Genomic DNA, 17,304 nt, shown 5'->3' with positions numbered 1-17,304 from the left:
TCCAATCGGAAGCGAGAAATTGTATGATGGGCCAAGAGGGGGCAGCCGGTAGGTTTCAAGATGGCCGATCTATGACGACATAGGTCAAAATGGCGGTGCCCACTGAATCGAAGGTAAAACAGAAAACATATACAGAGACCGCATCTCAAATGCTGAAGTACAGAGTAGAGTCAAGCAAAACACCGGACCGTACCAAGACCTCCTAACCACAGTAAAAAAAACTGAACGTTTCACGGTCATCTGGACTAGCCAAAAACTACTAGTATCATTCAAGGAACCTTCCTGGAGAAAGAAAAAAAAATGCTAGGTATCGGAATAGATGGGAGGATGGTATCAGAGAATGGACGGACATGACACTAAGTTGAACCATGTTGAAGAGCAAAGAAACCAAGAAGGGTGGAGAAAGCAGGTTGTCTTCTTATGTGCCCTAACGAGAAAATAGTTGAAGGGATAACGTTAGATGAGATTAGATGAGTGAAAACAGAATAGTTTTTTTTTTTTGCGATCGCATGATTAAGCCCAGGAAACAGTCAGGTACATCCGAACTTCAGGTCAAATCCTGGGCCTGCCTCAAAATATATTCTGTCCTCGTCTTCTTCAGCTGAAGATATTGAACTACTGTACATGGTCCCGTGTTTGAGAAGATACGTTATTGGGCACGTTAAAGAACCCACCACACTTATCATCGAAAAGAGTACGGGTCCTTCCCGGTGTTAGCGGATCAAACCTTGCAGTCTGGTAATATACAGCTTACACTCACCATTAAACTGGTGCGCTGTTTCACGCGTAGATGTGGTTTACGGATTATGCGAAACAAACACACAAATACGTTTAAACTTCATTGCAAATCGTCGGTGCCATTGTCGGGGTATTGCACTTTGATTAGCAACCGGTAGAGGGCGCGGTTCTCCTCCTGTATAGCGGAAGTGATGTGATGCGCAACCGCGAAAATTGGATCCCGGAGTTTGTCATTACTCATTTACGTGGTTATATAAGGAAGTATATAACACTTACATAATGCCTCAGAGCAGCCCTGGACACCGTTGTGCAGCCTCGGAGAGTGAAAGAGAAGCGGAACTTCACACCGGGGTCCTCACACACAGGTTTGCGACCTTAAAATCTCTTTAATATTTGTCCTGATCTACACGGTGAGCCCGTCGTGTGTGGTGGTCGTGCTTTGCGGGATTAACTTGGGCCTAGTCAGGGAATATAACCTCGCCGTGTGGCGACTCAAGGGGGCTTGAACTTCGCAAGAGACCTTTTTTCGCATTACCTTGCTGTGCTTAATGTAACGAACTCAGAATTAACTGTCTAGATGTTTAAGCTGTAAGGCTATTAAACAACGGTTATCACCCTCCTTGCACCAAAATATTAAGTCGAGTACAACACGTGCCAGTGTATGATTTTGGTTTTGATACAGGTTATTTATGAGATGTTGTTGGAAAAGTCCAGGTTTATGGAGGCTACCCCCCAAGTTCGAATGAAATCTCTCAAATGATATGTAACTAAGTTACACAAGGACAGATTGTTATGTTACATAACGGTACAGGTGGACTCAGGACAACCTCCTTGGTGTAACATGTTGTGAGAAACCAGAGCACTACTACTCGTTACCACCTGTGAAACGCAAAATAAAGAATTAAAATGGTTTCGTAACAGTTTCTATTTTGATCCATTGTGGTACTAGTAGAATTTGTCTACAAAATGGAAGGAGGATTTAAACAGTTGATAAAACCTCCTTTGTGAAGGTAATTTTGCATGTCACCTAATCTTCAAGCAGATGTTAGGGTGGATGATGTAACCATAACGTTTTCTAACATCTGCTTGACGATTATACCTGCATGTCCCCGTGGCCATCTGGATCAAATTCTGTGGATCCTGGGGCCCAAGTTTGATCCTAGGGTTGACCCCAACTCGGACATGTTATAAGGGATTGCATTAGTAATTTTGGATGGTGACGTAAAGCCAGTGGCCCCATGTATGAGGGAGCTTCAGGCATAAGCCCCAAGTGTCAGACGGGGACTCAGACCTCTGCACGTAAAAGAACCCAACACACTTACCAAGAAGAGTAGGGGTGACTGGGTGTGCTTGGCTATCAACGCGAGCCGTAGAACAGCTGCATTGCACTACCACTAGCTACTTGAAAAAGCATAATGCTTCACCTCAATTGAGGATGACTGCTTTACCTTTACCTACAGGTATAAAGAAAATGTGTCACGAGCCCTGATGTTTGAGAGGTACCCTCACATGATTGAAGATGACAAGCAATTTGTGACTCCTTTATTTTCACAGGAAGCATCCCAGTCTGAGGTGACGTGTGCGTATCTGATCCGATGTTGTCGGGTGTGTCTGCCCTAGTTACCAAAGACCAAAACGACAGTGCTACACAGCTTCCCCAACTCAATTCTTACCGGTCCGAGGCATGATTCCAAACGCTCCGAGGGATGATTCCAACCGGTCCGAGGCATTTCCAACCGGTCCGAGATACATTTCCTTACGTGCCGCGGTAGAATTCTAACCGCTCTACGATACATTTCCTTACGTGCTGCGGTAGAATTCCAATCACTCCGCGCCCGTGAGAATTTCCTGCCCTACGCGCTGCCCTGCGTTCCTCGACAGAATTTTCTGCCCTACGCACTGCCCTGCGTTCCTCGACACGGCACGGCACAGTCCCCTGTCCCCCACGCTAATACAGTGGACGGTCCCAGATGGGTCAAGGGTCACGCGTGTCGAATGTGAACTGCGAAAATATAAACTTTCGTCGCCGTGTGTCATAGGCATATTTGCTGTTGTTGCAACAACCGTGACAGCAATAAAACCGGCTTGGCCCTGTTTAAATTATGATATTAAAGTTCAAGAGACCTCAAACCTGACACTGTCAGTACTACAGACTATAGTATATATATCATATGAGTTGGCGGTGTACTTGACGGGATCGGTACGGGGGCATCCTTCTCTTCCTCAGCTAGCTCTCCTTTTATATAACGTTATACTATAGCTTGCATTTTGTTTCTGTGTTATTTCAGATTCTTAACCTGAAATAAACGGACCTGTCTCGCAGGACAATCCTACGGTGGCAAAAGTTCAAGTTGGCCACGGTTTTTTTTAGTCCTTTCAGCATATCGCATGGTCGAGTTATTTGATGAAAGTTCATACATGGACAACACAGACTACTAGTAACAGATAGCATTTCTATAACATTCGATTTCATTCATGGCTGGGGCTATAACAGGATTTTTCCGTGACTGAACAAGAATATCTTTTGTATTATCGACCGTATGTTTCTGTCAATGAATTTTATGGCCAATATCTAATGTGCATATTACACAACATTGTTTTGTGGTGAACGTGCGTGTGTGTGCTTGTAGCAATGTTGAGTCCACGACAGGCAGATTTCTAGAGGGGTCAACGCCCACTATATCGTCCTTTCAGTCGATCTACTGACACGGGAGGGGCAAAAAGGAATATCTAACGCCAATTGTCCGTCGATTGTAGTTGATATTGTCGTTGATATTGACAATCAGGGCTTCCTTTTAGTTTGTACGCACGTATTTTTAGAGACGGTGCTAGTCAGAACGAAGCACTGAAAAACACGACCTGACGGCTGTTCACATTCACAACACGAGTGACCCTTGACCCACCTGGGATCGTCCACTGTATGAGCGTGGGGGACAGGGGACTGTGCCGTGCCGTAGCGTGAAGGAACGCAGGGCAGCGCGTAGGGCAGAAAATTCTGTCGAGGAACGCAGCGCAGGGCAGCGCGTAGGGCAGGAAATTCTCACTGGCGCGGAGTGATTGGAATTCTACCGCAGCACGTAAGGAAATGTATCGTAGAGCGGTTAGAATTCTACCGCGGCACGTAAGGAAATGTATCTCAGACCGGTTGGAAATGCCTCGGACCGGTTGGAATCATCCCTCGGAGCGTTTGGAATCATGCCTCGGACCGGTAAGAATTGAGTTGGGGAAGCTGTGTAGCACTGTCGTTTTGGTCTTTGGTACCTAGTAACCACACGTCTCGGCTGCATCACCACAGCGTCCCTAGTTTCCCTCCTTTGTGTAACCAAGGTACTAGTAATGGACTCCATGTAAATCTTCCGAAAATGATTTCATCAGGTTGATAGAACATAGGATATTTAGAGTTTCTTTAAACACAACCAGGTAATCTCACCTGCTGACGTTTCGGTGTCTGTCAGACACCTTCTTCAGAGCTTCTGACTGGAGTACTGCTTCTCACCGCTATAAGGAGCCGATGTAGGTGGCGCTTTTGCGGCAAGAACGTAATCCCAAATGTGGCTGAGCTTGTATCCCCCCTCGTCTCAGTTCATCACCGAAACGTCGACGTCAGCAGGTAAGATTATCTGGTTGTGTTAAAAGAAACTCTAAATATCCTCCATGTAAATCATTAAGCAGCGACACCTAGCCTGCAGTGTGGAATAGTACAGTATTGCCCTGAGGAAGGTCACTGCTACGTTGGCTGTTGATTGTTTATAGAACCTGGAATATAGAATAAAGAACCTTGTAATCCATGTGCATAAATTCCACAGACATGACCCTCTATTTTCCTGCCCCCTCCCCCTCCTCAGGCACAGGCTGCAGCATCTGCCACGCCCACCTGTCGGAGACCGAGGTTAACAGAGGTCATTGGGAGAGGGCTTACTACTCAGGCTACTGTAAACAGGTAACTATTACTTTACATGCTCAAGCATACATTTGTTGCTAGTATACTGAGTTTCGCAAATGTACTCAAATATACTCAGATGTACTCAGAATACAGATGTACTCACGGCCAAATGAAATTAGAGATGATTTACTCTGTGGGAAGAGGAGTTGAGGTTGAAAGATTGTTCATGGTTAAGGCTATAACTTTCCCTTTAATTGTAGTAGTATTGTTCTTACAAAAAGTCCACAACCATAATAAGTCAATGTCTTGTACAGGTCTAGCACTTACAAGTTGTACTAGGCTGTCACTGCTTTAATTTTATTCCATTCCACTTTTTGCTTGGGAGCCCATATTCTTGATTTTCATTGTTAAATCTGTCATTCTAAGCTTTACGGTTTCATTAATTTCATGTCGTTTTGGACAGATGGGTACAAATTTATGTTGGTCCCAACAAGCAAATTTCCGTCCTGGGATGGATGGAGAGACGGGTCTGATGTTGTGTGCCAAATATACTGTAGCTGCCTTCTTTTATCAAACAATGTATTTACATTTGATCCCTCTTCCCCAGCCCAATGGACAAGCTCGGAGAGTCCAAGCAGGCGAGTTTGTGGGGACTGCTGATCGGCGACGCCCTGTCCATGCCCGTACACTGGTACTACGACGCAGACGATATCAAGAGGGACTACGGCAAATGGCTGACAGGATATGTGGCCCCGCGCAAGCAGCACCCCTCCAGTATCATGTCCCTCTCAGCTACAGGTCAGAACACCATGCATAAGGAATGGTATCAACCCAGTATCATATTACAGCTACAGGCCAGAACACCCCTCATAACAAATGGTATCAACCCTCCCCTTCACTGTCCCTCTCAGCCACAGGTTAGAACACCCCTCATAAGAAATGGTATCAACCCTCCCCTACAGTATTATGTCCCTCTCAGCTATAGGTCAGAACACCCCCTCGTACAAAATGGTATCAACCAACCCCTTCAGTATCATGTGACTCATGTCCCTCTCAGCTACAGGTCAGAACACCCCTCTTTCCAAATGGTATCAACCTGCCCCTGCACACCCCTTGTACAAAATGGGATCAACCCTCCCCTCTAGTCATGTCCCTCTCAACTACAGGTCAGAACACTCCTTGTTCCAAATGGTATCAACCTGCCCCTCCAGTATCATGTCCTCTCAGCCACAGGTGAGAACACCCCCTCATACATAATGGTATCACCCTATCCCTTCAGTATCATGTCCCTCTCAGTTACTAGTAAGGTTCAAAACACCCCTTGTGCCAAATGGTATCAACCCACCCCACAGTTCCGAACACCCTTCTTACTATTTAGTATATAGCATCAACCAAGCTAATTCTCTGGTGTCCCCTGCAGTGTTTGGACATTTCTTGGTAAACTGAAAGTTGGTAAATGAAGAAATAAAGGAAGTTTTTCCTCGCCTTCAGGTGGGAGTGGGCGCTCTGGTTTCTCCATGCGGAAAGAGGAGCCCCTGATCGGGAATGTGATTCTCCACGACAAGCTGCAGTACTGGACCAAGCGTGGGGGCGCTGTCCACTACCATCAAGGTCAGCATCTCCAGAACTAGATGTTAAGACTAAGCCTGGGTGCCATCCGATTTCTACCGGGGCTCCTACGCGAGTGTAGGAGCCCTGGTAGTAATCAGATGGCACCCAGGCTAGTTAAGACTAAGTGTAGTGCCAAATTACTATTTTATTCAGAAATGTGTAGTACATATAGTATGCCACATCTCTAGTATCTAAGAAAGAATTAGATAATGTGAGCATAATACATTTCCTGTTAATGTTAGATCAGAGTCACTGTATTGTCAAGGTGTTTGACTTTTTGATATTCAAGAAAGATTAGGGAAAGCAGGTACATGTACATGTATATGAATACCACTACGTCTACGGGAGGCAAGCTCTCTGACTTAAGAAAGATTTCAAATCTTCCTTTTTGACAATATTCTGTGAAGAAATGGTACAAGTTAAGTTGTTGTGTGTTCCACAGGTATGTCAGCAGGAGACAACACCCTAAATGCCCTGTGTGCTCTAAAAGTGTGCCAAACCATGGCCAGGGTTGACCCTGACCATGACCTTTCGCCTCGCGACCTTCGCTCAGCTGTCCTGGCCGACTATGTAGAATTCCTGACGACTCCAGGCACGCACAATGACACCTACGCCGAGTCCTTCCACCGCGCTTTCTTCCGTGACTGGATACAGGCGGACAAGCCTGTCACGAAAGACAAACTGATCGATTTTGCGGAGAAACGTCACAAGGAACAGTCCGCGGGAAGGGCGGATTCGCAGCTCGCTGTGGTTGGTGCGTTTGTGATGGCGGTCCCCTTCGTGCTGCACTCAGCTCACCTACCCGAGGCTGAGACTGTGAAGAACACGGTTGATTTTGTGCGGCTGACTCATCCCCTCCCACCCGCGCAACTGGAACCATTCTTGGAGTTGTACGTCAAGTCCCTACATGCAGGTAAAGCCGTTAGTCTGTAATCGGAGCTTGGTATAGAGCATCACTGTCCCCGCCACTGTCCCTATTAACAGTTCAACAGAGCACCTGCCTACTTCACTTAAATCGAAGTAAATATTTACATGTATGCTCAAAATAATCAAAAGTATTGATTTATTTTCTGGCACAAGATGTCTCACATTTTCAGTGGTGGGAAATCTTGTGTACCAATCCTCACTCTTCTCCTGTTACATTTCCCTGTCAAATTTCATGTTTCACAACTTGTATTTACCTTCCTTCAGTGTTGAATGGCGCCAGTCTGCAGGAGAAGGCAGCAGAAGCCCTGAAGTCTCCCCTCCTCGGAGGTTCAGGCACGTGGAAGAGGGTCCAGGCCTTCTCGTCTGAAGCAGCGGGGTGAGTCATTATAGATTGCTATGGCAACCTTGCTAACACAAATTAACAGTAATTGAACGGGTGAAAGAACCATCAAGTGTACCCAGGGGGCTTTGACTTTGACATATTACCCACCATGCATCACACTGCTCATCCACAGTTCAAGTGAAGAACCCGCTTATTACAGCACAACACAGGAAATGATTTGCATTTGGGAAAGAGTTTGGGAGTTGAATACACACTCAACTACCAGTAGACAAGCCCCCTGATGTAGTGATTGCACAAAATTATGTGGCCCAAGGGCTATTGAAACTGCCCTATGCACTATCTTGTGCGGCAAGGACTTTTTTGTAAAGCTTTTTTTTAAAGAACTAAACATTTGACAGATACGCTAAAGGGTTGGATATGCGTTTGTCTGTTCCTTATCTCCTATTTATCTAGAACACAGCTTTAAAAATATGTGACAAACTCTGTTATCCCTATGTCCTGAATTTTGGGTGTTGTCATTCAACAGATATGCGAAAGGGTCGGACATGCGACTGTCTGTGTACCAGGAGGCTGTGGGGCACTTCGGGCTGGCCTGCTACATCAAGGGTTCGCTCACCTCGCTGTTCTTCCTCGCTCACGAGTTCCACAACGACATGGAGGGAGGAGTACTCACAAACACAAACGTCGGGGGTAAGTCTTGTTTATTGTTTATTTATCTTGTATTCTATCTTTTTCAAATATTTGAATGATCTCCATAATGCCATTAGTGAGTACATGATACATCACTTCACTAATCTTCCTGGAGTCGTGATAATAGCAAAGACATCACTTTACTAAACCTATTGTACATAGAAAACATTGTATTCTATCCAGCTTCATGTCTGCTTGTCACTGACTCAAACGGCGTTATTGCCGGGCACATTGCAGGACAAAAAAGTTTTTACTTTCTCGCCTGATTTGGGGGACATTTTGTGCAGTTTTCTTACCTGTAAACCTGTGTGCACCTCTCTGAAAAAATATACCCTGCTACTGAAACAGCAAGAAAACTTGCTGCCCCATGCGCCACTAGGCACTACAAAGGTCTGAACGAACAAACAAAATAGTTTACAGTAATCTTCCCTTCCCACAGGTGAGAACTGCTACTTGGGCTAATCTGTCAAAATGTGTGCCAAAAAGCACACTACGGATTTGGTGCGGCAATGTGCCAACAACTGCACGTTGACATCCACCGAAATCTGTTACATTTTTTTCCCTTCCTGCAGGTGAGAACTGCCACCGTGGCGCAGCCCTCGGGGCGTTACTGGCCGCGGCAGCAGGCAGTACGGGACAGCCCCTCCCCCAGGGGCTGCAGGACGGGCTGGGATCCGCACGGAGCGACCTCATGGCGCTGTTAGCCAACAGTAAACTGTGAAAAATATGATAAAAAGGACAACAAACCACCCAAGACGTGAAAAATTAGTTATGAGCATATTATTATGTAAGAACGACCGAAAATTTGAGGTGAGCAACACTTGCTTTGTGTTGAAGTAAAGTATCAAACTTTATAAAGAAATTTACCAGCACAGATGAGCTTTCATGCTAATTATGAGCATAATTTGTGTGTATTTTTAGAAAAGTTACTAGAATATTCTTCAATCAGTGACTTAATAGGTAACGACACATACCTCCAAATTTTCAATGTCTACTGTACATCTTGATCTTGGAGTGACCTAGTCTCGCATGTATTTTTTATATGTACTTTTATTCCTAACGCTGTTAGCAAACAGTAAACTGTGAAGGATGTGTAGTTTCAGAATAGCAAACAGTAAACTGTGACTTCAAGGATGTGTAGTTTCAGAAAAGCAAACAGTAAACTGTGACTTCAAGGATGTGTAGTTTCAGCATAGCACGCCTACACTGTGTTAACCCACAGGACAGAGGAACGAGGCAGTCTGCCATCAAGCCAGCATATTGGTGTGCAAGCATGTCTGAATATTTTCTACTTGTGTCTTATCAGAGTTGGATAACTATCAATATACATAATGCACAAAGGCCATATCATTCTAACAAAATATTTTGTCTATGCGAGAGATCGCTTTTTTTGCTTACACCAAGGGTATCTGACGACTGGTAGGCAAAAGATGAAATTACTGATTTTTGTTCAAATTAGCAGGTCAGACTATTTAACATGATTGTGACTTAATATTTTGGGTACCACCTGCTTTTTGCATACCACTGCATTACTTGTAAGAATTTTATTATAAATTTTAAACATTTACTTGGTATGTCTGTAGGCTTTGATGTATATATTCAAGAAAATTACATTAGAATTATAAAAGTGCTCTTGGACACATTAAAAAAGGGGACCTTCTAGTGATAATGTTTGAAGTCTGCTGAATGTCATGCTGCACGTGGAGATATAAGTTGTAATGTGTGTTATACAACCAGATACCAATCAGTATGCAGACTTTGGAAACAATACTTAAGGAGGCAAGTTGATAAATAAACCCCTTACTGCAGTATGTTTGCTTGCTTGGTGTTATTTGACTAGGCCATGGTTTTTTGTCAGCCCAGAAAGATATGAGGTATGCCATGTCCTCTTGTAGGATACGAGAATCTGACTGATTTTGCCGTCCAGTCTATGTGATTTACCTGAGACTAGTCAAATTAGAAGGAAAACGCTGACTGTACAATAAATGAAATAAATTCAATTTACTTGTACTAGCAAGTTGAAAAATCATATACTTCGTACTACCTACAGACGAAGGACTTGTGGATGTTTTGTATTGGAACAAAAAAACTACAGGTCTTGATAATGCAGTGTTAGGAAAATATGTAAATTTGGTGCTATCATGATCAAGAACATAACAGTTAGGACGACATAGACAAAAGAAGACATCGTTGATGAAGGTTAGACATCCAGGTAATGCGACACGCCAAATGACACTCACTCAAGCAACTGGATACTTTTTTTCAAAAGTCGATGTTTTAAAATCTTGTCCAGTTGCTTGAGTAACTGTCATTTGGCGAAAGAAGACTACATCCCTGGAATTTCAGTTGTCTTTATTACAGAGATAATCTCTTTGTAAGCTTAAGCGTCAGTTTTTATCCTCAATAATAGCCTCCACGGTAGCCATATCCGCGACGACCATAGCCACCACGGCGACCCCAGCCACGACCGCGGTAGCGTCTCACGTCTCCACGTCGCCTGGGCAGGTCTTTCCTTCCAGTCCCTTCCTTGCGGTTTTCGCGGTGCTTTTCCACTGAATGGAAACAAAGCAAAATAATGAACGAACAAGCTGTAAGCTTTTTGCAGCTGGTAAGCCATTAGCATAACGATATACTGTAGAATACTTAAAGGCATCCAGGGTATTTTATGAGGCTTGAAACTTGAATAAAAAAACTCAAATTTCTAGTCATTCCTTCCTTCACATAGCAAGTTTCAATAACACTATACCATTACATATCGACATTAAAGGAGCAAAGATACGATGTCGTTGTGTGGAGAGAACTGATAGAAAATCCAAGCCCTATAATAGACTGATCCTGACTGTCCATCACAATTAGTGGTTCGACCAATGAGAGAGTGACTGCATGTCCGTCAAATATTTGCATTTTTATGTTTCAATTTTGCATTTCTACGTTTTGACGGAGGTGGGCAAGGCTATGGTATCGGTCTATTTACACTAGGCGCGTGAAACTAAAAGATCATCATGTAGCTTAGTTTTGTGCCGCTTTTGAGCACTTTTGATAAGAAATGCGCACGCTATTGTGGTAAACTGTGGCATTAAATGTACATTTCATAAAGATTACAGCAACTAGAATATTTCCAGTTTTCAAGCCTCATAAAATGCTCTGGGTGCCTTGACTTGACCGAGTGATATTTTTATCCACTGTTCTTTTGATAAGCAAACAGTGTATAACAATCGTGATCATAGACAATTGCCAATTATGATATTTGCTTTGTTTGCTTTGGTATGATAACTTTGCAGCAGGAATCAAGAACTGTAAGTGTTATTTATAATGTTCGATGTTCAATGATAGTAATGATTATAATTTTATTGCAAGTTCATGCCCAAAGACTAATCACAGACAAACAGGTACATGGAGATACATGAAAATCGAAATAGTTCTGTAGTCTACTGTGAAATTTCTATTTTAACTATGGTTGGGTTTGACTTATTTTTTGAAGGCAGTGGAAAATGAAGTGACCCACGTTTTCAATAGCATCATAAGGGTGTATATTTTGTAGACATGTCTGTGTCCATTGAATAATACATACTATGCTTTAATGTAATAAAAAAATTTTGTACTTGACAGGATGGTTCTCCATGAAGTTGCCGAATCTTGCTTGGAAAGCATTTACTGAAGGTGCAAAATCAATAAAGATGAAAAGTTGGAAGGTCCGAGGTTGATAGCTCTACTCACAGCGAACCCTTGCTCTTTGCATGAACTTCTTAGCTCGTGTCGTCATCCCGGCAGCGAGGAGGGCCTCGTGAATGTCGGCAACTGCCTTCACCTCTGTGAGCGGGACAACACGTCATTAGAAAATGTCAAGTTGGGCATAGCAGTTTATAGCTATAAGCCCATTCACGCTTCCGACTACGCATGTGCAGTGTCAAAGGTGAAGGCCCCTGGCTGACAGTGCCCGTCTCGGCATTGTCTAGATTTACATAACAACGCCCCGACGAGTTTTGTTTACGTCTCGGGGACCTTTACCTTTGACACTGCACATGCCTTGTCGGAACCGTGAATGGGCTTATGCCCTTTTGTTGAACTCTCAGCTAATTCAAGTTCGAAGAAAGATTTAAGTGGGATAAGCCCACTCGAAGATTTAATGAGTACGCATGTGCAGTGTTAAAGGTGAAGGACCCTGGCTTGTAAACAGTTCTCCTCTCGACATTGTCAAAAGTTCTGTCTCGACATTGTCTCGATTTGCATAACAATTCCCAGACGGATTTTGCTTACGTATCAGGGGCCTTCACCTTTGACACTGCACATGCGTACTCGAATCTACGAGTGGGCTTATTCTTTCCAGTCCTCTTGTATTAGCGGCCTAAACTGGAAGAGATCTTCCTACCTTGCCGAATAGATTTACTCTATTCTTAAACAGCTGGCTCTATAAAAAAAATGGACCCCTGCAGTTCTAATCACCCCCTACCTTTGACATGGATCAATGCTAGACAAGTAGATGATGCTTGAACAGCTGGATCTTACGTACATGTACGTTAACGTTACTTACTAACGTTACTTACTGTTGTCCGCCTTCTGTATGTAGTCCCTAATAGCTTTGTTGTCTCGGAGGAAGTCGTTGCTCATTTCTGAAAGTTCAAAAGATGGTAACAATGGAAATATCCTGAATTCAATGCAATCTGAATTTTTGCTACCTCGGGAAGGTTTCTAAGCTTACTTAGCAGGCGTTACCTTCTCAAAAACGGCCTGCATTTCTTAACTATCTGGCTTTATATCTTTACAGATACTGGTTGACTATAGGTAGACATATCCTCAATCTCGTTCACAAGTAAGAAAGACTTTTAAACGGATAGATAACTACTAACCAGCTTCATTGTCCCGGCAAAAAGCAACTTCTACCAGAATGGAGCAGCAGGCGGTCACTAACAGCAGGACAGAGAGAGTCGAAAGCTTCATGATTTCTGACAGGCGAGAAACTGAGGACGCCACTCCTCCGTCATTCACCTGGGCACCTGGCAAATAATTAGAAATTACGACCCTAAAAGCATCGTTTTGATTGGTGACCACATGTCACGTGATAGAATGCCCCTCGTCGGATTATTGGACAATCAGATAATTTTGTTAAAAACTCGAATTAAGTGCACTTAGTTGATCAGAAGCCTGGTGACTTTGCTTCGATAACGTCGGAAAAGTCGTAGAGTCGTAGGTTTCAAAAGCCTATCAATGATCAATACATTTTCGTTGAATAGCTATACAGGATTGAAGCGGTTCAGTATAATTTGGAGATAGAGATATTCCATATCCATTTATTATGTAAGTGGACTCCAGGTAAAATGGTGTTTCATTTTGTGACACTAATGGAGATCTTGATAAAACAAAGAAACAAAGAAACAAACAACTCTCGACATGTTGCAATCTTGACAGGATTGATATTACTTGGCCACGGAGTTCCGTTATTGTTTCTCCTTAAAATCATAACACTATTCTTCTGGAGAATCTATCATTGACAGAACGGTTGAAAACATTTTGTTATTTCACACATAGTGAATGAAGTATCGTTTTTGTGAGTCCTTGTGTATGTCTCTGACATCCACTGAAGCGTATTGCGTAAAGGGCGTGAAGTCTGCTTGTCTTGTTTGTTAGATTGTGCCCGACACACGTCCGCATGGACGGATTTCAAGGGTGACATTTGTGAGTAGTGCTTTTTCTTCAAGTTTTGTATAAAATGTTTCTTATATCATTCAGACATATTAGTTAAGCAATACTTTGAATTCGCTTTTCATATATCTGCATCATTGTATTCATACTAAACGTCATCAATGAAACTTTAGACATTATACGACTACGTAAATGTGTCCAAAATCAGCGAGATCCCTTTCATGCACCATGTTAATTCTGACAGATGCAAGTTTAATGGGTACTGTATACGTTTACTTAGACCTGGACTACTACTATCTTACACATATTCGTAGTGCTTTATAACCTTCGTATCTAATGTAGTTTTAGCTCTCGTGCCTGAATTTTAAAACTATCTCACAAACCTTAAATAGGCACAACGTTCGTTTTAAAACAGACATCTTTGATAGGAACGCCATCACGGTAAGGAGTGTAATTCTGTGAATAATCGCTAGGGTTGCTATTGTGCTTTTAATGGATTGGTAGATATTTCATTTTTTTTTGGAAGATTAGTTTAATAAATTTTTGGACTCTTAGATTATAACCATCGCGAAGTAACAGTTTAAATGACGCTAAGTTTCTTAACATATTCTTTTCTCTGCTGCTCATCTCACAAGAAAACGTGAACAAGTCAATGCTTTTCAAAATAATTATTTATTCTCTACGAGAGAAGGCTTAGAAGATCGGACAATTTTCTGATCAATAGTTACTGGAATGCACGGAGACAGTTGACATAACAAACATGGCTCTATTGGAAGTGTGTCTCTTCCGAACGTTTACTAGACAAAGCTGAATATGGCTATCACAAATTCTAACTTGTAGCAGATACGACGTTACTTTGTAGATTTCCTTACAACATTACTACATACTTTGCGAGTTTATGACAACGTGTGGTAAATACATTTTTTTTAGAATTTTCAAATAACATCACGAGTGATAACTTTGAAACATACTTTACACAACATTTACTCTTTATATGTGATACAACATTAATGTACAAGGCTTGCATATTCTATAGATTTGACAATTTTCATTCTTCTCGCTAGTCATCAGGCAGTCCTGTCAACCTCAGTCTCAGCACGGCTACTCGTTGTCCTCATTATTTTCCCCCTTCCTGGACTGCTTTTTGACTAGGAGAAACACAAAGATAAGTTTTTATTGCAACATCAAAAACACATAATGTCTCACTTAAGCAAACACGCGACATCACACTAAACACAAGGAACAAAACATGTGAGGAAGTATGAAACACTAACAGTACGGGAATGATACATGCAGTAACCGAGGTGCGAAAGAAACAATGATAGATGTAACGAAAAACAAAACAGTAGCTTGATTATTAAAATGATTAGTATCCAGTATGTAGAGTCAGATAAAATTTGCGCATTGAAATTTGAAGGTAACAACGCAGCTGTCATTCTTATGCCTTCACACAGAATCCCAATGCTAGCCACATACAGATCGACCTTTCATTTTCACGTCAGTTGTGCCATATTGGATTACAATGTACGTCTACAACCAATTACCCACCGACAGTCGTCTGGGGATTTAAATTAGAATTATATTTACGTCAATAAAAAGGTCTGTATTCTTTGGAAAAGTTAAAAGTGTCTACGATGCACAGTAAACAGACATTCAACACAACTAAAATCGTCAGACACAATTAAAATCGTAAGAAACAAAACAAAACAAAGGCATGTCCAGGACAAATGATACAAAAGCTAAGAATTCTGCTGCAGTACGAAGGTCAGTCTCCAGGAGGCCCAAAATCGCGTCAGCAACGCCCACCCAACATCCAAGATATGGCAATCCATCAAGAGGGTCGTACGTTATTGCTCCAGATACGCATACACACGTGCACAAACGAAGTCAAAAGCTATACCTCTTTTTGTCATTGAGGTAATAAAATAAAATCAAAACTAAATGTAGATAGACATTTACTAGAAAGCATTTCGAACTTACAGTAAGATTTTGCCCTCTTCTGGAACCGTTTGGCTAACTTTATTTTCCCCATGGCGACCAGCTTGGCGTAGACTTCCTTGGCAGCTGCAATCTCTGAAATTCAGAAGGTAAATAATATTGGTTACGGTAACGCACTTCACTCGTCTTACTCCAGGGGGCAGTGGTTGAAGCGAGCACGTGCGTTAAAGTCATGTACAATACTGGATCTTACATCTTACATCTACATCAATGCATAATGTATTAGCATTATAGTGTATGCAAAGCCCTCGCAGGGCATCAGGCATAGGGTGTGCAGGTCGTACCCTAGTGTTACAGTTGGTGGTGGCATAACGCGAAACATTAACCAGTCATGCCGTTTTAAATGGTCATCCATAGATCCAACGTGCACTGGAAGGTAATATTACTATGTACGCTATGTATCTAACAAAACCTGTGCAAGAGCGTGAAGTGTTAACTATGTCTATTCACGTGCAGTGTTGGTATGGACCGAAGTCTATGGCATGTTCGCTTACGGTCGTCAGCGGCCTTGATGTAACGTATCACGTCCTTCTTGGTCTTGAGACTGTCCAGGTCACCCTTACCGCCTTTCCAAGTTGCAAGCAAGGATAGAAAAAACGAACACATCGAAAGTTATGGTTGCGGTGAACAACATGAAATCAAATGTACACGTGCAATCAGTTAAAGTTGAGCACCTGTGTTAATCATATGCAAGCTAGAAATTAACATGCACGTGGCTATTAGAGAACTATTCCACCGACTGGCTTCAGACGAACCATGCTAGAGTACAGTTTGAAGCGAAATACATAGAAATATGAAGTAAAAAACGCCCAATATAACGCTGGAAAATGTGTCCGTGCGCGTTTTTCGGTCTTCCGTACTGGTGCATGCAACTTGATATTTCAACTTTCTACACTATTTTTTACAAAAAACTGACAGTCTTACATGAAATTAATTTATATTCATATAATCTCGCAGAGCAACAACTGGAATATCCCTACCTGTGACGACTTCTGCCAGCATGGCGCAGCACACCAGCGTCAGGAGCAGAGCGGACAATGTAGACACCTTCATGTTCTAGCCGTGAGACGTTCATACGAGTTTGTGCGTGTGAGGCTGCTTTTCTGTCCGATTTAGTAAAGAATGCGCCACACGTTCGGTTTATATAGTGCCTTCTCGATCTCTCATTGGCTGCTTGATGCATTCTTTGCACTCTCATTGGTCAGGAAAATGCACTTTTTGTGATTGGTCTACTGCGATGAACTAATCAGGTACGACAACGACTACACTGCCGAGCTTTTGATATGATCAGGAGATAAAATGTCATTCTGTCTTTCAGAGTTTTGTCCGCCGTGTAAGCCTATGTCGGTAAGCGTTTCAATGTGTTCAAGTCTATTAAAATGATGAAGATTACAATGCTATCTCTGAATGAACGAGGTAGCGGGTTCGCCCAAATGCCGACCTTAGATCTGACATACAAGTACACCAGGTGAAA

At 42.6% G+C, this 17,304-nt stretch overlaps 2 protein-coding genes across 2 annotated transcripts; one reads left to right on the top strand and one right to left on the bottom strand.

The window, feature by feature from the left end:
* The first annotated feature begins 2,287 nt into the window (after positions 1-2,287).
* Positions 2,288-10,003, top strand: LOC136422745 (uncharacterized). Its single transcript, XM_066410599.1, has 9 exons — positions 2,288-2,354; positions 4,000-4,065; positions 4,584-4,678; positions 5,229-5,419; positions 6,113-6,232; positions 6,675-7,145; positions 7,424-7,535; positions 8,029-8,192; positions 8,765-10,003. Exons 1-9 carry the CDS (start codon positions 2,334-2,336, stop codon positions 8,911-8,913), a joined length of 1,389 nt encoding a protein of 462 aa, XP_066266696.1. The 5' UTR covers positions 2,288-2,333; the 3' UTR covers positions 8,914-10,003.
* Positions 10,004-10,169: 166 nt separating this feature from the next.
* Positions 10,170-13,200, bottom strand: LOC136422746 (uncharacterized). Its single transcript, XM_066410600.1, has 4 exons — positions 13,040-13,200; positions 12,737-12,802; positions 11,910-12,002; positions 10,170-10,744 (listed from the first exon to the last, which is right to left on the bottom strand). The coding sequence occupies exons 1-4, from the start codon at positions 13,128-13,130 to the stop codon at positions 10,593-10,595; spliced, it is 402 nt and encodes a 133-aa protein (XP_066266697.1). The 5' UTR covers positions 13,131-13,200; the 3' UTR covers positions 10,170-10,592.
* Positions 13,201-17,304: the final 4,104 nt, after the last annotated feature.

The sequence above is a fragment of the Branchiostoma lanceolatum genome, chromosome 17, assembly GCF_035083965.1.
Source record: "Branchiostoma lanceolatum isolate klBraLanc5 chromosome 17, klBraLanc5.hap2, whole genome shotgun sequence".
Classification (NCBI taxonomy): Eukaryota; Metazoa; Chordata; class Leptocardii; order Amphioxiformes; family Branchiostomatidae; genus Branchiostoma; species Branchiostoma lanceolatum.
Note: the sequence above shows the minus strand (reverse complement) of the source record. Positions and strands in the feature narration are given on the sequence as shown.

Bases quoted from the DNA above. Each gene is read 5' to 3' on its own strand.
- LOC136422745 (XM_066410599.1), top strand. From the start codon at position 2,334: ATGTTGTCGGGTGTGTCTGCC. The intron at 4,679-5,228 runs GTAACTATTACT...CCTCTTCCCCAG, and splicing joins ACTCAGGCTACTGTAAACAG to CCCAATGGACAAGCTCGGAG. The intron at 8,193-8,764 runs GTAAGTCTTGTT...CCCTTCCTGCAG, and splicing joins CACAAACACAAACGTCGGGG to GTGAGAACTGCCACCGTGGC.
- LOC136422746 (XM_066410600.1), bottom strand. From the start codon at position 13,130: ATGAAGCTTTCGACTCTCTCTGTCCTGCTGTTAGTGACCGCCTGCTGC. The intron at 12,803-13,039 runs GTTAGTAGTTAT...TTGAACTTTCAG, and splicing joins TTGCCGGGACAATGAAGCTG to AAATGAGCAACGACTTCCTC. The intron at 10,745-11,909 runs GTGAGTAGAGCT...GTTTCCATTCAG, and splicing joins GCAAAGAGCAAGGGTTCGCT to TGGAAAAGCACCGCGAAAAC.